This window comes from Pelodiscus sinensis, chromosome 24 (assembly GCF_049634645.1).
Source record: "Pelodiscus sinensis isolate JC-2024 chromosome 24, ASM4963464v1, whole genome shotgun sequence".
Lineage (NCBI taxonomy): Eukaryota > Metazoa > Chordata > Testudines > Trionychidae > Pelodiscus > Pelodiscus sinensis.
The window spans coordinates 17,923,266-17,943,928 of NC_134734.1; the positions used below are offsets into that span (position 1 = coordinate 17,923,266).

A 20,663-nucleotide genomic window follows, 5' to 3' on the forward strand; every position below is an offset into this window, starting at 1 on the left:
CGGGTAACCAGCGCCCAGTCCAGGCCTTCTCTTGCGACATGGCAGCCTTGGTCTGGCCGAAGCAGCTGGCTGGGTCCAGTTAACAGGTTAAGCGTAACACTTAACCAGTTAACTTTTAAACCAGAATTTTACATCCCTACTTTGCGGCCGAGTGCAGCCCTAGCTAAACTCTCCTGCTAGAAGTAGCGACGAGGAGTCCCGTGGCACCTTATAGACTAACTGAAGTGTAGGAGCATAAGCTTTCGTGGGCAAAGACCCACTTCGTCTTTGCCCATGAAAGCTTACGCTCCTACACTTCAGTTAGTCTATAAGGTGCCACGGGACTCCTCGTCGCTTTTGCAGATTCAGACTAACACGGCGACCCCTCTGATACCTGCTAGAAGTAGAGATTTAAAATCCCATGTAATTGATTAACCCTGCGTTTCTCAAACTGTGGGTCCCGCCCCCCCCAGGGGGTCGCGAGCAACTTAGAGGGAGGTTGCGATATCACAAAGTTTGAGAACCCCTGGCTTAACGTAATTGGTCAACAAATTAAAGGGGGGGACAAGCAAGAGGGCCGCTCCAGCCCAGCTAGGCTGGAGTGCTGCTCCTCCCGACCCCAACTACCGCGGCTGAGCTGGAGTGCCCCCCAATGCAGGCAGGGTCTGCATCAGAGGGCTGCAGTAGCCTCTGCCTGTGACGCGCCTAAGTCCATCACAGACAGGAGTTATTCCTGAGCAACCCCAGGTATGTGGGGAGCCGCCCCACCTCCAACGGTTAACCAGAGCCGGTAAGTTTCACTTGCCAAGGGTGATACTTAACCTGTTCACTTGTTAACCTCTCACATCCCTAGCCTGCAACCTGGGTTACTAACTGTGACGTAGTGGGGGGCTGTCTGCTCTGTAACCCGGGGTTCCCCTGCGCTGTGATGTGTGATTCCCACTGACTCACTCACATGTGTGGCCCAGACACCTAGTCCCAGCCAGAGCAGATAAGTCTCTTCCCAGGGGGAGAGAGAAAGGAAGGGAGGCGGAGACCGGTCACCTGGCTGGGGGGCAGGGTCCGGGAGCACGGTGGGAAACAGGAAGGGAACAGACTAAGTTGAAGGTTGAGGGGGTGATGGACCCTCTAACCCAAGGGGTCTGAGGCATCCTGCTCCTGACTCCTGTAGCCACATCACGTCCATGCTGTGCTGTATCCTAGAGAAGCAATACACCCCCTCTAGTCTACTGGCTGGCGGAGTCTGTTCTGGCTGTTACGGGGGTGCAGGATTGGGGGGAACCTCGACGTGCCATCACACTAACAAGTTAACATGACCCTTGGTGCTCAGATAATGCTCCGCTCCCTCCTGCCCCCACCCCAGGATTTAAAAAGCTCCCGATGCCAAATCTCCTCCAACGCCAACAAGCAATGGGGAGACCAGGACTCTTGGCAGCTGCTCACAAGAGTTACACACTAATCAACATGGACTTCAGCCGCAAGGAACCCAGAGCGCAGCGTGCCGTGACCGGGCAAAAAGCCTGAGGAAACCTGAGGGCCAGCACGGGAACAGCCAGACTTGTAATGGATGGGATCGGGCATCTATCCAGTGCTGTCTCCAGTCACTGTCAAGGCAGAGAGGTCCAGCGGGCAGCACACCAGACCCGCTTTCCATCGAATCTTTTCCATCCATGTGTGGAATAATTTTATGTGCACCAAGGCATGTGCCAATGTGCACCACCAGTAGAAATGCAAACCTAGCAGTGGCGCTCTGCTAATCCGCTGGGCGGCACTGGAATCTCTCCTGAGCCGCCGCCCAAGCGCACGGCTTATAGGGAACACTGCCCTGGACAGGAACCTGTGGGTTCCATGCCTGGCTCTGCTCTGTAACACAAGGCTGGATTTTCCGGTGCTCCAGCCCCACAACAGAGCGGTGAATGTTCAGAAGAGCTCAGCTTCAGTTGTCCAGAACACCTTGGCAATCGGGCCACGACACTGCTCCAGGCCTCAGTGTCCCCTTCTGTGAATGGATAAAAGGCCTTTCTTGCACTCATCTTTGTCTCTGTTGAGGCCGTGAGCTCTGCAGGGCCAGGCGTGGGTGGGGCAGCTGCTGGCACAAGGGGTCCTGATCTCAGCTGGTGCCTCTCGGGGCCGCTGTAACACATACAAACCGCAGAGAGGAGCAGGGTCGCCTCAGGAAGGTGCTGTGATCACAGCACACGCTGCCCCACACCAGTGTTCCCTGGAAGCTGAGCACTTGGGCAGCCACCCAGGAGAGATTCCAATGCTGCCCAGCTGATTAGCAGAGCGCCCACAACTGGCAGCAGGTGTTTGTACTGGTGGTGCACTTCTGCATATGTCTCAGCGCACGTAATACAATTTATTCCACACATGGGCAAAAAAAAAAAAAAAGAAAGAGAGAGAGAGAGAGAGAGAACATTCCTCCGTGCCCTGAACTCTATGTCCATATAAATGCCTTGACTTTACGCTCCTGGGCAGGAGAAACAGAGAAGTCAGTATCATCATCCTTGTTTAACACATGGAGAAACTGAGGCCCAGAACAAAACCAGTCCAAGCGCACACAGGGAAACCTTACAAGAACCAGGACTAGAACTTGCTCATTTCCAGCTCCCAGTCTTCTGTTTGGGCCCTTTATATTATAAGAGCAGTGCCTAGTGGTGCCAGGCGCTGTACATTCCCCTAGGGCAGGGTTTCCCAACCTATGGGTCGCGACCTCCTCCCCCTGGTTTTGAATTGCCTTGGGTAACCAAGTCTTCCTGAACTGTCAAAATGGGTCCCCATCTGGAAAAGGTTGGGAACCGCTGGCCATGGGAAAGGCAGCTCCTGTCTTGAAGGACCCTCTGGCTGTGCAGTAAGAGGATGAGAGGGGAAACTGAGGCAGGGTGGGATTACTTGCTCAAAGGTCACCCATCAGATCCATGGCAGGCCAAGAAAAGAACCCAGGACCTGTCTCACTGCAGGCTGTACCACTCAGCGTGGCAGGAACTGAGCTACAAGAGGGCCCTCCCTTTCTGTACTGGGCTGGAGCTCAGCTCCCCCTCGACCAGGGGGACCTCAGCTACCTGGCTCTGAGCAATTGACTAGAGACCGGGGCACGTCCTGGGAAGGGGGCGGGGAAAGAGGGTGGCTGGGAGAAGCTGCAGGCGGGAGGATCAGGACGCATACCTGCCCAGCGACGGCAACCGCAAGCCGGGAAGCTGTTAGCCCGCAACAGACAGGAAGCAACAGGGCTCTCGATGTCAGGCCGTTTGCTGCCTTCCCCTGAAACACCCCGTGCCTCCCCTTGCAGCCATCTGGAAAAATCACAGTGAGCCATGTGCTTTCCCCTGGACTCCACACCCCAAAGAGGCGGGGGGGGGAGGGAGGAGGGAAAGTTAGCTGGGGCCTTTTTGTTTGTTTTGATCCACCCCCACAGATCCAGGGGTTCTAGTGGCTTTAGATGGCATCTGGCCCAAAGCTGGGCACTGAGATCTCACCGACCAGGGCAGCACCAGCCCACACAAGGACGGCGGAGTGGTGGGGAGGGGGCAGAGAGCTGGGAGCCAGGGGCACAGTGGTGCACTGCGATGCACAGGCTAGGGATGGGGGGAAGGCTGCTTCCTGACCCCACATCAGTGGAACGGCATGAGTCTCTGTTTAATGCCGGAGGGGAGGGGGAGATTCTAGCGGTGTAGCTGCACTGGTGCAAACCCCTGGTGCGGCAGGGGCTGCACAGGAGTGAAAAGGTGGCAGGCCCTCGTGCGACTTACACCAGTGCAAGATGTTTACCACAGCAACTCGCACCGATGCAGACACATGGGTGCAAAAATTCCACTCGTCCCTGGAGTCTGTAGTGCCCGAGCCTAAGGTTGGTAAACGAAGCCTTCACATGTCCGGGCACCGGCTAAACCAGGGCCAGAAGGAGGCCAGATACAAAGACTGGATGCAAAGGGAGTCACGTGACGGGGAGGCACCGGCTGCTGTCTGGAAAGGTTAGGAGGCAAGGAGCAAGTTCAATCATGCAATGAGGCCCCAGCTACTACATGACACTGAGTACAGCATGACCTAGTGGGTAGAGCACTAGATCAGCCAGTCCTGGGTTCTATTCCCAGCTAGAGCACTGATACGCTGGGTGACCATGGGCAGGTCTCCCTGCCTGGTGCCTCAGTACCCCTAGTTGGAAAACAAGGAAAAGGCAAGGACTGCCTGCATAAAGTCCTTTGAGGTCCACGGATAACGAGTGCAGTATAATGGCTACGTGCTACAGTATCTTCTTGCTGACCCCCCAGCCCTTTGGCTATTGATCTGGCTCTCAGTCCCTCCTAATCATGAATGGATTTTATTCCTTCCATCTTCCTTCGGAGGGCAAGGAAAGGAGTAGCCCCATTTTACAGATGGGGAAACTGAGGCCCAGAGCAACCAAGGCCCAGATTTTCTCTGTGTGGCAAAGGTAAGACAACGGAAGAGCCTCAGTCTCAAGGACCTACCTCTCCCTTGAAAATGAGATGTAGGCTCCTAAATTCATCCCGTTTGCAACATCTTGCTGCTTTTAAAAATCAGTGCAGGACCGGGAGCCGGTGTGTAACCGTTTACGGTGTCAGTTAACTGTTTAAACCGGTGGTTCCCAAACTTTTTGGCATCACGCCCCCCTTTTTGATTTTTGGGGGGAAAAAAACACCCCCAACAGCAAAACTTGTTGAGGGGGGGGGAAAAAGGCCAAACTTTTTGGCAAAAAAAAAAAAAAAAGGAACTGACCGGGGCAGCAGAACTTGGCGGGGTGGGATAGGGTGGGGCTGGGTTGCCTTTCGGCCCCCCTGGAATTTCTTCAGGCATGCCCCCCCCATTTGGGGACCCATGGTTTAAACGCTTATACTATTACATCCCTAGCTGTGATCCCACATGCCAAGTAGCGCTGCCTGGGGCCGAGAGCCGGGTCTACCCCAGTGGGATAAGAGCCAGCACTGCAGGGGGCATACCAGTCAGCCGTACGACCCACGTGGAAAACGTCCGAGGTCCCCCCCGGAAGCCAACTGGGAGTACGCTGTACAATGCTAGTTGCATTGTCCGGTGATTTCTCCTCCATGGCACTGGGCAGCCCCCGGCACCGCCCCGCTCAGACCATGAGGCCAATGGGAGTGGGGATCGGGCCCAGCCTGGCTGCCCTGTGGTGCAGGGGGGTGAGCCCTAGCAGCCCCCCTCAACCCTGCCGTACGGTCACCAGTGGACCGGGGAGAAGAGACTGGAGGCTGGTGACGGAGGGAGCTTGCCTCAGTTGGACGAGATAGAAGATGACGGGCAAGCCCCCCCATGATAGCTTTGCCTGGGCCCTTCACTCCCGCCCCTCCGCTACCCCAGCCCTTCCGCCACACACAGGCAATCTCAACTTGCTACCCCCGGCCCCCCAGCTCTGTCAGTGTCCCCCTCAGATCCTGATTTGCAACCCCTCCCATCCCCCCGCTGCTCCAAGCCCTGTGCCCCCCCAGGGCCTCCCCTGAGTCACAGCCCATGCTGGAAGGCTGCGGGTCCGCAAAGTGCTTTGGGATCCTCCGGGGAAGGCGACACAGCAGCTGAGTCTCTGTCTGGCAATACAGAAAGGCCTCCTCGCGTCTGCGGCCCAAGCAGCAGCAAGGGATGGCAGCCCGAGTACGAGGGCTGGAATTGGTTCCCTTGCCTGATCCGACAGGACAAAGGTCACGCCCGCCCTTCCGCGCAGCTGTCACGCCCTAGGCCGTGCCAGCAAACTGCAAGATCACAGGGCTTAATCTTTAAGAGTTTGTGTTGCATGGGCTGCCTACCTCCCATCTGCCCCCCACCACCTCCGATTGGAAATCTGGATGGGAGTGGAAGCTTGGGAAAGGTATTCCCACAGCCCGGGCCTGCTCTGGAGCGGCTGTGACTAATCTTGAGCAGCGAAGAGAATGAGTCAGAGTCACGGCAGGCTCCCGGTGGCTCTCCTCCTTTCCCTAGCATGGAGGGCCATGCTGCCCAACGGCTCTCTTGGGGTACTGACCCCCGGGCCCACTTCTAGTGTTTGCACCGTTCTGGCTGCGGAAAGGAGCCTGGGGGTAAACACGAGATGTGCCAAGCATCTGATGCCCCCCACCCCGAGTCTGACTCCCATGAAGCCGCCCGGTACCCATGAGAAACAGGGATTGCAGTCACTTTCACAAATGGGTAAACCGAGGCAGCGAGGGGTGGCGTTACTTGCCCACAGTCACTTAGTCTGTCTACGGCGGGGGCGCCATGTGAGACGGGAGCCCCACTGTGCCAGGCACAGACACACAGCCAGCGACCGTCCCTGCCCCGAAAAGCTCAGGCTGAACAGTTGAGACGGACAGAGGGGCAAGAGAGGGAATGGAGACAGCCTGAGAGAGGAAGCGACTTCCCCAAAGACAGGAGCGGAGCCCAGGGCTCCTGGGCACAGGACCCTAACCACTAGCCTACCCAGCCTTTCCCAAAATAAGAGTCAACAGCAGAGATGGGGCAGATTCTTGCCTTCCCTCTCCTCCTCCCCTCCCCCCGCCCACAGCTCTGACCACTGGACAGCACAGCCTCCCTGTTCACCGGGAATCCCACTCTCCCAGTGCAAGAGTCAAGAGAAAGTGGACTCTGCTGGGCTTAGACAGTAGGGACTGATCCTAAAGCTGGCATTGCCCTGGCAGGGTGTTTCATCCCCCCCCCCCACCCCCACCCCCACCCCCACCCCTGCCTCCTTGCACGGCCATTTACTCCAGCCCCATGTGAGTGCGAGTTACTGTCGCCCCAAACCAGGCAGCATGAAGTGCGATTCCCAGGGGAACCAGGCGCTGAGAGACCAGAGGTGACATTTTCAAAAGACACCAGGCCCTGGCTCTCTGCTGGGAAGGTGCTCGGTGCCCTCCCAGCGGGGAGCAGCCGGAGACACACCAGACCTGGCTGTCACCGACCGCCTGCTCTGGGGGAGAGGGAAGGGAGCCGGCACCCGTCCCTGCACGGCATGCTGGGTGCAAAGGAGAATCGGGTCCCGGGGGGTTGGTGTTTACAGTTAATCAGCGGGAAGGTCAGGCAGCCGCCAGCAGCCATGCGCAGGCTCAGTGCAGGGCGAGGCGGGGGAACCAGGGCGCGTTTATCTTCCCCAGGAGATTGCTCCGCCTGCCTTTGCCCAGGCACTTTCCCTGGGCCGGTCACTTTCAGCTCCCAGGTGCGGCTCCTACGGGGTGGGGGAAGGTAGGTTGTGGGCCCTGGAAGAGGGATCTGGGGTCGGAGGAGCACTGAACACGGGAGCTGAGCCAGGGGCTCACTGGGGTCTCTCTTCCACAGCTACTTATTGGAACTCTGGCACTGCTCTTCCCTCCACCCCATGTGACTCAGTTTCCCCATCTGTAAAACAGGGGATCGTATCCCTCATAGGGTGCACAGTGAAAATTCAGAGAGTTGCTTAGCAGTGTGAAAGGCTGGCAACTTTCATTACCTGTTTAGCTAGAGTGTTGCGGACAGGCACACTGGACTGGGGCCCAAAAAACCCGGCCTCCGTGCTAGGTGACCGGGCAAGTCCCCTCCTTTCCCTGAGCTCCCCTTCCCCTTCTTGGCTATTTACACTGCAACTGTTTAAGGCGGGGGCGGTCTCTTACTATACGTTTGTACAGCGCCATGCTCAATGGGGTCTTGGGCCTCCCGGCCGCTACCACAAGACAAATCGTGCACCACTGCCCTCTACTGGATGGAACGTGAGCCATGCAGTCGTGTGTCACAGGCCCTAGACTGCACCCTGCTAGCGGGGGATTCTCCTGTAGCTCAGAACAAGGCTGAGAGTTCTGTCTCCACTCTCTCCGCACTGGGCCGAGAGGCTTCAACGTCACGCAAGGTCCCGGCCTCGGTACCGTAGGCCAAATCCTTCATCGCCAGAGTCCCTGCTTTAGAGAGAGACCAGCTTCCGCAGCACGAGATTTCTGTCGGAGCAGCATCCCAGGTTCCAATGGTCCCGGGCACCATGGGGCTGATGCAGGCACTAAAGTTCCCTCTACGCTGCACGGCCCTGCTGCTGCCTAATAAGCACCACGCAGCGCTCAGGGCTGCAGTGAGGAAAAATGCCTTTCCCGCTGCCCCGGAGCTGCCGTGGTGGGGAGAGGTGCCTCTCCCTCAATTCCAACTGAGCCCAGCCCAGCCTGGACCTGCCAAGGCTGAGGGAGAGGCACCTATCCCACGGCACCAGCCCCGGAGCTGCTGTTGTGGGGAGAGGCACCTTTCCTCACCCCAGCTAAGGTGCTGCTATGGGGCAGGGGGAGTTCTCTCTCTCCCCAACAGCCCTGGGGCAGCCTGCACCCCAAATCCCTCATCCCCTGCACCTCCAACTGGAAACCTCACGCCCCCGGTTCTCAGCCCCTCATCCCTGGCCCCCTACCAGAGCCCACACCCCAAACCACAGCCCTCAGGGCCCTCCCCCCAGATCTCAACCCTGAGCCCCCTGCAAGCCCCTGGGCTCCACTCCTGCCACATGAATTTTGCTACCTGTTCCACTAGAGAGGTGCTGTGTTGCACCTCACCTCCCTGTCGGTGCAGATCACAAAACTCGTTCTGCACAGGGGCGGGAAAAACAGAGGGAACACTGTCAGGAATGGAGACAAGAAAATAAGGCTGCACTTGCTCACTGCCGTTGGAGAGGCCCAGACATCGCCTCACCCAGCCTGGCATCTGACACGTCTGCATTACTGCCCTTGTGCCGGGAGCAAGCGCACACACTGTGGGGAGGAGGGGAAGGGGGCTGGGCTGGTTGTGCAGAGGGGCAGCTGGTGGATTAGAGCAGGAGGGCTGCCTGCCGTCTGGATGCCAGGCAAGACCAGATGAACTCACTTGGGTCGTCTGGATGCACCGGCTGACATCTACAGAGCTGGCCTGCGCATCGCCTCTTTTTCCCGGCAACAACCCGAGCCTGTTCCTTGCCTGTGTGAAGCAGACAGACATCCGCCAGGACAGGCAGAGAGGCCTGGCCGAGTGTAAACACACTCGTATCATTTGTCTTCCCAAGCAGAACTCCAAACCAACTCTAGCAGGGTGTCAAGGAGACAGCAGGTTCCCAATACCTGCCCATGATGTAAGGCAGAAAACCGGCCAGGTGCTAATCTCAGGGGAAAGCCAGAATAACTTTGGAATTAAATCAGCATACCCGAGACCGACATCCAGATGGAAAAAACGGTTGTGGTCTCGTTTATCAAGGAGAACTTCACCCCGGGACTAGCGCTGAGTGAGTTTTCAAGCAAGGCCTTTTTCCCCTGGCAAGCGCCGCGGCGCTGAAATTGGAACTTCTGCCCGAGCATGGAGTGATTATTTGGGGAGGGAGTGGGAATTAAAACAAAGCATTTCAATAAGGTCGCAAGATGCAATTTTGGCCCACAGCACATGAGACCATCTTTAAGTTTTCACTGGAAAATTCCTTCCCATTTTGAAATTGGATTACAAGGGAGAGACAAGAAACATTTCCACAAAACAAAACCTGCAAAAACTCCTTTTTGTGGGAAATTCGGAAACTCCGACAGAACAAAAGGCAGTTGGGAAGTAAGGATGTTAACCATTGTGTAACTGACTAATTGAATAGTCGATGCATTTTTGCATTGACTATTCGATTAGTTAATAGAGCGACGCTGCCCCTTTGAAACTCTGCAGTGGCGTTTCAAAGCGGCAGCGCTGCATGGAGCCTGGGGTCAGATGCGGACTCCCTAGCTGATCCTGGGCTCCACGTGGCGCTGCCCCTTTGAAACTCTGCAGCCACATTTCAACGCAGCAGCACCACAGGGAGCAGCTGACCCCGGGCTCTGTGCGGTGCTACCGCTTTGACGTACCCCCCTCTTCCCTCACCCTTGCTGCCTTTATCTGATAGAGGCAGCAAGGGAGGGGGGGAGCAACCAGTCGAGTATTCTGTCGACTACCGGATAAGCATTTGCTTATCGGATAGTCTACTAATCCTTAACATCCCTAATGAGAAATCACGGAAGAGACAGGAAGAGGAAAAGAGGACTCTGGCCTCAAGGACGTTATTAGGGATGTTTAAAAAGTGGGTAACTGTGTAACCGCTGAAAAATTCAAGCGGTTACACGCACCCGCAGAGGCAGCCAGCTTCCCGCTAGCCAGTGTGTGCCAGACGCTGGCTTTTAAGCCAGCTGCCGCCTGCCACCCCACTGTCCCGGCAGGACCGAGGCCTCGCCCGTCTTCATCCCCCTGCGTAGAACAGCGAACGTTAACCGATAAGCCCAGCCGCATCGGTTTTCCGTTGACACGGTTATACGTTCACATCCCTAGCAGCTAAGAATTCGGATTGCCCGCTTTGGCCACCACGTCCTGGGGCAGCGACAACTAGGGGAGTGCTGGGTATGCAGGGAGGAGCTGCTGCCCATGGAACACTGGGATAGCATCATCGCCATGGCTGGCCCAAACTGGCTTCCTTGGGTGGACATTTGTGGGTCTTCAGGCAGGAGGGGGACTCCGGGTGGCCCACTGTGCCAGACTCCCAGTGAAGCTAGGCATGGCCCAGGGTGCTCAGGGACTGGATGGGAAACCCACAGCCCCTCTGGACATGGGATCGGTGACTCAATCGGACCAACGCCCCTCGGCCGTAGTGCTGGGGGAAGCAGTCCGTGTGTGACTCAGCAGGGGGCGCTCTCCCTTCCTCAACAGGGGGGAGGGGGATGGATTGGGGGTTCCACCCAGCAGCTCCTGACAGCAGCTGGTCTGTCGGGCCAGGACCTGAATGCTGGGATCCCAGGCTTGTTCAAACGAGGGATGGAAAATGGCTGGAGCGTCCCTGCCCCCGGCGCGCATGGGTTGGGCCCGCCGAGAATGGGGGCTGCTCCGGCTATGCTGGAACGCCCCCCGACCTGTGGCAGCTTCATGGGCTGCAGCAGCTCCCTGCTTGCGGGACAGGGGGTGGTTTGCTCCAGCCCCCGCTGGTTAACCATAACAAGATCCCCATTCACAAACCTAGTTCACGTCCCATCTCCTTAATGTACCCCCCTCATCTGTGCTGATAAGACCCTTCCTCTCACCAGCCAAAAGGAGGAAAACACTCGGGAACGTATCACACAAGCCGAACCCAAAAAGACTTTATTTGGGGGGTGGGGGGATTTCTAATAGCAAGGCAACAGGCCTGCCCACCCGTCTCATACCAGTATAACTGTGTCGGCTAGGCACATGACTGTCTCACCAACAGTTCCACCCGTGCAACTCCCACCGCAGACGCAGCTAGAACCGTGCAAAAGTACACGAGCCCAGGGTGGCTTCCTCCCCTGCCCGTGCAACACCAGTATAAGCACCTTTACACCAGGATAACAGCACCCATGCTATACTGCTTTCACTAGCCCAGTGCTATTACAAAGGTCCCGTTGCTTTGGGCAGACAAGGGCTAATGGATGTGACCACGGTCTCCTAGGAGGCGGGTCTCAAACCCAGAGCGTCCTGCCCCTCATCCCAAAGCCAGCCTCCCTCATGCCCCATTCATAAATAATAGCCCCCCCAAACCCACCCGCAGCTCTTCAGCAGGAGAGATCACAGCACTTCCCAAAGGAGGCCAGTGTCACTGTCGCTATTTTACCGGTGGGGAAACTGAGGCACGGAGGGGGAGGAGCTCACCCAAGGTCCCCCCGCAAGTCAGTAGCAGAGTCAGATCTCCTCTATCCAGTGCACTAGACCCTAGGCCGCACGTAAGCCCTGTACAGAGCTCTAGCCAGGTTGGGTCACCCTGAAGGCCCCGCCACCCCCAGCGTCCCATGGAGCCTGGAATCTGCAACAGGCTGCTCCAGGACCCCCGAAAGAACAAAAACCCTCCGGAACTCATGGTGCTGCCAGATTCACCCACGTCACAGGTGCTGTGTGTGAGGGGCCATCGGGCCCGCAGTGAGCTTTGCACCCGGGAACGGTGCTGAGCTCGGCAAGATTTCTCCCAGAAACTCTTCTCTCAGCCTTGGTAATCCCACGCGGTCAATGGGGCCAGGTCAGCTACACGTCCCCGCACGCAGCCCAGTTCTCAGCCACTCCATGGCTAAGCTTGAGGCTCTGCACCCCCTTTGTCCCCCCTGGATTCTGAGGCCCCGTCGCCAATCGGCGCGGCCCCAAGACTGCTCTAACTGAACACCTGGCTTGCATGCCCCCAGGAAGCAGGGACTAGCCACAGTGCAGTGCGCTCCGGCCACACCCGATTCACACCTTGAGCCCATGGGCTGGGGTAACGGGGGTGGGGAGGGATATGACAGTTCCACACCAGCTGGGGGTTTCCCTACTCGGGGGGTGATTCTCGGTGGGAGGTGGGGGACTTTACAACTTCTTAGGCTGCCAGGGGGTTCTGCACCATGGGGAATCCGGCCTCCCCGGAGGCACAAGGCAACCAACATGGTCCGGGTGGCTCCACAGCTCACAAGACCCCTGCAGGGTCTCCCAAGCCGTGGGGAGCCAAGAACCCATGGCCCGACGCCAGGGCACGCAGCACCCTGCAGAATGCAACTCCTAGGCTGCCACAGGTAAAGCCCTCCCCCCAGGGCCCAAGCTGGGGTACCCCAGTCCTTTAGCTTACTGCTATGGGGGGGGCATGTTAATAAAGGGGAGCAGCACCTGGAGTGAGAGCACCAAGTGCCCGCATGCAGAGACCCGCCCGCCCGGCCTGCCGCCGCTCCCACTCTAGTGCCACGCCCGGCCTCGGGGCGTCTATCTGCAGGGAAACGTTGGGCCTCGCCCCTCTCGTGCAGCAAGCACTCCCTCCCCATGGGCAGGCCAGGACAGAGGAAGCAGGCTGGGCCTACGCTTGAGGCCCTCGCCTGGGAAAGCCGGATCCCAGGTGCCACGTGCCCTTGGCCAAGTCACCCAATATGAGCAGAAGGGGAAACTGAGGCTAGCGGGGCAGCTGGAGGAGGAAATTCAGGCGGCTGGGGGACATGGGGGGAGACCGGGAGCCAGAGAGGACCACAGGCTCTGTCCGAGTCCAGCAGCCACAATGAAGAATTTATATTCCTGTCCCTTTATATTCCTGTCCCTTTGCTGCCCCGGGGGACGTGGCAGCCCCTCTCTCGGGTGGGGCTGAGACCAGACCCGGGATCCCGGTCAGAATGTGGCAGGCCGGGCTCTAGAGGGATCAGGAGAGAAGAGAGCCCTGCCAGGAGAACAGCAGGGGCTTGGATGTCGAAGCCGAAGGTGTTTCCCTTTAAGACGCTCCCCCCTCGATTCTTTCCTTTCAGAACAAATGGCGCGGCCCGGGGAGAGCAGCTCCTTGAAGCGGCGGCGGAGCCAGCGCCTGCAGCCACCAGGCCAGCTGGATCCGGTTTCTCGTTTAAAGAGGCAGGGAGCACAAGGCAGGAAGCACGAGGCCCGATCCTGCAGGGTGCCCAGGATTCTGCAAGGTGCTGAGCCCCTCCGGGGCAGTATAGTCTCCCCCTCCCCCCATGGATCAGGCTCAAACCTGCAACACCTCCACTGAATTGTCTGTAAATAAATAATGGGGCTATAACTAAGAAGGGACTTGGATCCCAGAGCTGCAGAGGGGGATGTCCCTACGGTGGGGAAGGCAGAGCGACGGTAGCCGCTGCGCCGATCTATGTACTGCTGCCTGCTCCAAGAGCATCAGGGCCCCACGGCGGGAGCTGGGATTCCTGCTCGGACCAGCTATGATCAGGGTCTTGATAGCAAGAGGAATAATGGTTGTGAGCTTAAAGGGCTAGGTTATGAAAACCTGGGTTGTGCCTGTCCTGCTGGGTGACCAGCCCTTGCTGTGCCTCAGTTTCCCCTCCCACTTCTTGTCTATATTTAGGTTGCGACCTCCTCAGGGCAGGGGCTGTCTCTTATCACACTGGCATACAGTGCCTAGTACCAGCTCAGCCTTGGCCAGGGTTTCTAAGTGCTGCCATCCTGGGTGAAATTATTAGTATGGATCAACTGGACTCAGCAGAGTGGGGAATTGAACCCTGATCTCCTGCATCACACGCTAACGCCTCAACCATAAGGCCAAACACCCCCTCACCCGTTACCTAGGTTAGGTTTGCAGAGAATTTTTTTTTTCCCTTTTGCATGGTGGTGACCACATTCAATTGGCGGGGCTGTCAAAGCTGCCTGAGTCCCATAATAGGAACTAGGAGTTTAAGCCCATTGGGGATTCGGGAAAAATCTTATCTTAAAACTAAGAGGACACATTAACGATGAAGACTGGCTAGTCATGTTAATTACAGGAGAGCTTAGAGACCAGCCTCCACTGTGCTAGGCGCTGTACGGGCTTCAAGCCAGCTCCAGACCTAGAAGAGAGGATGATCTCAATGAGCTCCGATCTCATTAAGCAAGATGCCCCCTCTGGTCACACTTCCCTCCTCGTTATGCCTATTTTTAATGTACCGATTGTCTCTCTAGATTCCGCTCACATCTGATTTAGACCCCCGGGTGTTTTGCACGAATGCACCAATCCAAAACATATTAAAAACACCCTTTAAAGTGTAAACAAGCTGGCCCATTCTTTGTGAGCAAACCCTGCGCAGTTTCCTCCCACGAGTAGTGGGATTATCTGTGGGAGGAAGGACAGGAATATCTGCCCTTTCCAGGCTGCATCCTGCAAACATTTCCTGCCCTAACGATTGCTCACGAGCGGGGGCAAGACCCTGAGTTGGCAGGATATGCGCGCCTGAGAGCAACGCTCGGCACCACGAGCAAACCTACTGGGTCCAATTCCCCACTGCCCTGAACCTGGTTGTGTTGTTTACACCCAGGCAAACAGAGACAAGGACGCTGCTGTGCTGATCTGGGAGCGTTTGATGTCGCTAAGCTTTGCGCCGGTGTAAACGGCCCCGCAAAGCACAGGGAACAGAGGATCCGCCCTCCCCGCACACACAACCACGCACACACACATTCACCAGGCTGCGAAAGGGCAACTAGGCCTCTGGCCTGAGATAAAACAGGCCGGGAGCTCTTCGGGGCAGGGACTGTCTCTGCTGTGTGTCTGTGCAACACCCAACACAAGGGGGCCCCGAGCTGTTCCTGGCCCATGAACAATTAATAAATAATAAAATAATAACAATAATTATAACAATAAAGTGGTTCTTTGTGCACACTGAGCTGATCACATGCCCACTAAGAAATCTGCCTCTGTTCCCCTCCTCCCCCACGCCTCCCCACGCACTGTTTTCACAATTTGATCTACAGGGAGCTCTCCTCTCCCGGCAGAATTCTCATCTGAAATCGACCCGCCCGAGGGACAGTCCGCAGCCCCCTCCCACTCCTAGGCCCCTGTGCGCGGTGTCAGTGAAGACGGGAGTCAAGGCCACGTTGTTTTGCAGTCCCCCCCCCCCACCCGGTGCCACACGCTGCCAAAGGAAGAGACTTTCCTCTCTTGAAGCGAAATGCCAGCCGTGAATTAAAATGTGCCCCCCCCCACTCCTTTGGGAGGTCCTGGGGAATCACAGCAGCAAACCACCACGGCTACTTTTTGAAAAATCACACACGGGAAGGGCAAAATCCATGCCCCCCCCCCCCCCTTGCAGCCAAATAAGAGCAAACTTAAAAAGACAACAAATGGTCTATACAGACTAACTTGGCTACCCCCTAAAGCTTCCAAATAAGAACACTGGCCCGTACTGCCCCCTTCCCATCCCCCCCATAACCCCTTCCCCCACGCTGGAAACAGGGCGCTGAAAACGCTCCGACACCGAGGGTAACTTGTTGGCTCCTCCTAGCAAAGCTGCTTTCAAACACATTTTCCAGGCCAGCGCCAAATTGTAATCCCCTGCCCCTCCCCCCAGTGCCTATGAAACCAAACAGAAGTAATTCCACACAAGCCAGGAGGAGGGGGAAGGGAGATTGGGGGAAGGGGGGAGGGAGAAGAAGCGGGAGGCTCAGAACCACCTCGATGGGCTTTCAAACAGGCAGCTCTTCTTGGGGGGTCATTTTCCCATTTGAAATCGCTTTCGATTTCAGCCCCGTCCCGGCTGCGCGGAGGAGGAAGAGGGCGGGGTAAATCCTCCAAGGAAATTTTAAACTGCATCATCAACCGCTTAAAAATAACCAGCAACGGATTCTGGAGCAAGAGTCTGTCTTCCCCACCCTCTTGCTCCGGAGCGGCTGGATTGCCTGTGAAGTCGGTCTCTTCCAGACCTGGAACTGGCTGCTGTTGGAAGTGCATAGCAAAGGCTCTGGCTGGCTGCCTAGCAGGATTAGGCCCCAAGGAGCACAGCACCCCCAGGTCAATACCAGAAGGGGGGCAGCAGGACATCAGCAGGGCTGAGGACCCGGGGGGGGGGGGCTAATTCTGCAAAGCACTAACGCACGTCATGGGTGCTTCCACCTGTTCCGTACCTGCGCTAAGCCCTTTGCTGAATGAGGACCTAGGCCTGCCCAGTGGCACAATCTACTCCCACACTTATTACTCGACACCCACACTATGGCAGGGCCCAAAGGCCGAGACAGGACTTTGCCGTTGGCTTCGATGGCCCCAGCCCGAGGAGGGGCAGAACACGCCCCCATAAGGCTCCGCATATTCGTCTTGAGTTTTAAAAGGCGACTGTTCACACACGCTCCAACCAGCCCCACCTGATTCCAGAGCAAACAAGAGCAGAAGTCTGACCATCTGCAACAGAATCAGGCTCCCAGAAGGGACAAGCCTGAAATGGGAGCCACCGAAAGGCATCTAGAGGCAGAGAGCAGGACAATCATTTATAAATCCATCTTAACGATCTCCATTTGTAACATCCAATCAGGCTTGTTATGAAATAAACTACATTTAACTTCAGCGGCGCCTTCTACAAGCAAAATTAAATTAAAACCAATACACGACATTTCTGGCACCTTAAACTGATGGCTGGGGCACCACATGGTCTCTCCTGGGTTACAGCTACATCAATATACTTATAGCCGCTGCCAACACCCCCTTCTCCTGCCTAACTGGTGCAGTATGGGGCCTGCACTGATTTACCACTCCCTTCACTGATGTAAAACCATTCTGTGCCCAGTAGAGCGTGATTGCATTATAGGGGCATCCTCACCCAGACAGGTACACTGGGGTGATTCCCTAGCCCAGCCCAGCCTCTTCGGGTGTGGCCCACCACATGACTCCAAGGACCCCCACACATGCTCAGAAATTACTCATGGGACCTGCTACTCTTGAGCAATACTCACACAAAACAGGCCCCCCCCCCCCATCCGAAGAAGGGAATCAAATAGTCAAACTTCTGAGCTTGTGGGCCTAGGACCCAGGTCTATTAATAAAAGAGTTTCACTGTAACAGAAGCACAAAACTAAACTAGGTCAAGATAAGGAGGAAATGTCTAATCTAAAGTTCTGGATTTTTTTTTCTCCGCCGTTGGTTTGAACTAATCATGTCCACCACGTTCGTGTTATAACATGTGTCATCTGCAGACCTGGTCTAACAAACCTTCACCCCCACCAGCAGGCAACACACCAGCACATGTGCTCCCATAATTACACCCCCATTTCCTAGACTGAGCCAACAGCTTCACAGAGAAACTTTCCTCCATTAGCCAGACATTTGCTGTTTAGTAACGTGCGAAATTAAAATTCCAATCAATCAAACAACAAAGGAACCCCAAAAAGGCCAGATCCTGAGCTGGTGTAACACATTGGGGCTACTTTACGCCAGTTAGGGATTTGACCCAGAGGGGACTGGGTACTAAATGGAACTATTGCACTTTTAAATGAAATTTAGAAGATAAATAAACAATACCCTTAAAGCTCTGACAAAGCAAAAGCAGTTACCAGTGATCATTGACTAGATCTTTAATCCATAGTTTATTTTTTGTAAAGCTGTTTGTTGCATTAAAGATTAAATATAACGTCCCATTCCTATCCCCTCCTCCAACACAACAGGGGAAGTGTAGTTTCACTTAGCCTCCAAGTAGATTAGCAAAAAAAAAAAAAGCAAGAGACCCTCTTAGGAGAAAACTTTGAATAGAACCAGGTTTACTTTTTAAACAAACTGCTCCATGTTCATTAGCCAGCAACAGATCAACTGATTTTTTTTAAGAGGCAGCAGCTTTCAGTGCTGCTGGAATAATTCATGATCACAGAAAATATTGATAAAGGTGAAGTTATATAAAACAGCCACAAAAATACATGGTGTATATTGATAATTCACTTTGACTCCCATATATTCGTGTATGATCTAATGTCTGTTCTCAGAGATGTGTATTATACAGATAGGACCATGTAAACACACGTGGAACCCTAATCAGATTTTCTTGCACTTTTATTTTTTAACATTAATCTGTCGTCCATACGTTTCTAAATTGGTCTTTTCTTTTGGAGCAATATATTTCTTGTCCAGCATGAAAATGCACAGGCCAGAATATACAAACATATATTAAAACAAGTGAATAGAGCTATAATCTACTTTGCTTCCTACATATTTATTATATGGCCTCATTTCAGTTGTTATGCTCACACAGAGAACGGCATATATTCTGATTTTCTTTTTGATATTGAATTTATCTGACCTGATTTCAGACACGCTACCTAACACACACCTCTCACGTGGAAGCTGAAATTAGACCATCTGAAATATGGCTGAAAAGAAGAGATTAAGAAACTAGACAACGTGAAAGCCGATATTACACTCGCTTGTGCACAGGTAAACACGGAGGGCGATACAGATAATCTTGGGGTTTATAATCCGGGTAAAGCAGGACTCCCATGTCTAATCTGTAGGCTCCCAGGCCATGTTCCAACCTAGCCCGACAGTTGTTTCATCTGATCTCTGCTTTCCAGGGCCCTGAACGACCCAAGGAGGCCCCTGGCTCCATTTAATTTCAGCCCCAGAAAGGTTACTAATCTAATCTCCCTCCCCAGGTTGCCCCCACCCCATCTATAGGCTCCCAGCCTAGGTTTCTAATCCCAGGCATGGGGCTTCCAGGCTGTGTCCCACTCCAGAGCTATTAACTGTCCCAGCCCCCCATGTGGGGCGCTGCTCCACACACACCCCCGGCCCCACGTGCGCTCTCCCAGGCGGGGGGAGGGGATGGTGGGGGGGCAGCCTGGCCGGCCTTGCACCCCCCCCCCCCCGCCTCCTCGTGCAACGTGCAAAAAGCCCGCGTTATGCAACTGAGAATCCCTCTACGGGGGGGGGGGGGGGCTGTGTCGATCCTCCCCCCTGCACACCGCCGCCCCCCCCCCCAGTCCCGATCCTCCCCCCCTCCTTACCCTCGCAGGCCAGTGGGGGTAGCCTTTCATCTTGGCGAACACCAGGTCCCCGCATTTGTACTCCTTCTGCCTGTTGGACCGGGACATCTTCGCCTTGAGCGCCAGGCTGCTGGAAAGTGGGGGGGGTGGGGGCTTCAGCAAGGGGGGGGGCGGGTGAAGTTTGGAGGCAAAGCCCAGCGATCCACCCCGCAGCTCTCCCCCACCCCTCGGGAGAGCAGGCGGCCTGGGGGCGGGGGGGAGCTGGCAGCGGCGCGGCGCCCAGGTGCTAGCAGCAGGTTGGCTCCCGGGAGACGGGTCGGTGCCCCATGCAGTTGTTTGTGTTTGAAATTCAATTGCTCCCTCCCTTCCCCACCCCCCTCCCGGTGGATGCGATCGGAGGCTCGTTTGCTGATGCCTCGTCCCGGGCAGACACACCACTTGGTGCAAACCTGCCCCCCTCCCAAGGAGGAGAAAAGGGGGGGGGGGGAGTTTGCAGTCAGCAGGCGGAATGCGCAGAGCTCAGAGTGAATAGATAGAAAAGCTGGGGGGGGGGGGGGCAGGAGTGAGCAAATGTAGCTGGAAGCTGCCCAGTGGGGCCCTCATGCTTGTAACAAGCCACAATCGCTCGGGTGCTACATTTGTCTTGTAGGAAAAGACTTTTCCGAATAATAAAGTATCCAGGGAACTGGCTACAGTTGTTGCAAAAACAACAACTAGGATCAGGTTCCGGAGGGGGTGGTCGAGTGTCGCCTGTTTCAGCAAAAATAGGGAGGCGTCTGGGGGCGCCTTAGAGGCTAGCAATTTTATGGTGAACAACAAAGGAGTCCGGTGGCCAACCAAAGCCATCAACGCATGAGCTTTCGTGGGTAAAACCCACTTCCTCAGATGTGTTGGAGCGGAGGGAGGGAAGCCGATGAGTCTGTAGATTGTTGAAAATCTCCGAGGGGCAGCTGTGTTAAGACTGCACTTTAAAAACAACTTTTAAAAATGAGTCATTTTCTGGGCACCTTAGAGGAAAACAAAAATATATGTAGAGTAGCGTGAGCTTTCGTGGGCAACACCCACTTCATCAGATGTGTTGGAGTGGATGGAGGGAAGCCGATGAGTCTGTAGATTTTTGAAAATCTCCGAGGGGCAGCTGTGTTAAGACTGCACTTTAAAAACAACTTTTAAAAATGAGTCATTTTCTGGGCACCTTAGAGGCAAACAAAAATATATGTAGAGTATCGTGAGCTTTCGTGGGCAACACCCACTTCATCAGATGTGTTGGAGTGGATGGAGGGAAGCCGATGAGTCTGTAGATTTTTGAAAATCTCCGAGGGGCAGCTGTGTTAAGACTGCACTTTAAAAACAACTTTTAAAAATGAGTCATTTTCTGGGCACCTTAGAGGCAAACAAAAATATATGTAGAGTATCGTGAGCTTTCGTGGGCAACACCCACTTCATCAGATGAGACGATCTTGAGATTTTTGTTCGTCTCTAAGGTGCTGCCAGACGCCTCGTTGTTTTTAAAGTGACAGACTAACACGGCTCCTCTTCTGAAATGTTATTATGCCAGTTCATCTGATGAAGTGGGTTTTACC

At 55.3% G+C, this 20,663-nt stretch overlaps 1 protein-coding gene across 2 annotated transcripts in view; it reads right to left on the reverse strand.

Annotated features, from left to right (window-relative positions):
• HDGF (heparin binding growth factor) overlaps positions 1 to 19,516 on the reverse strand; it is a 36,648-nt gene extending 17,132 nt beyond the window's left edge. The window contains exon 1 of one of the 2 annotated variants that reach the window (XM_075908320.1): positions 19,102 to 19,516. In XM_075908320.1, coding sequence (XP_075764435.1) covers positions 19,102 to 19,188 — 87 coding nt within the window. In that variant the 5' untranslated portion in view covers positions 19,189 to 19,516. The remainder of the gene's footprint in view (positions 1 to 19,101) is intronic. The other variant, XM_075908321.1, reaches the window with a different exon arrangement.
• Positions 19,517 to 20,663: the final 1,147 nt, after the last annotated feature.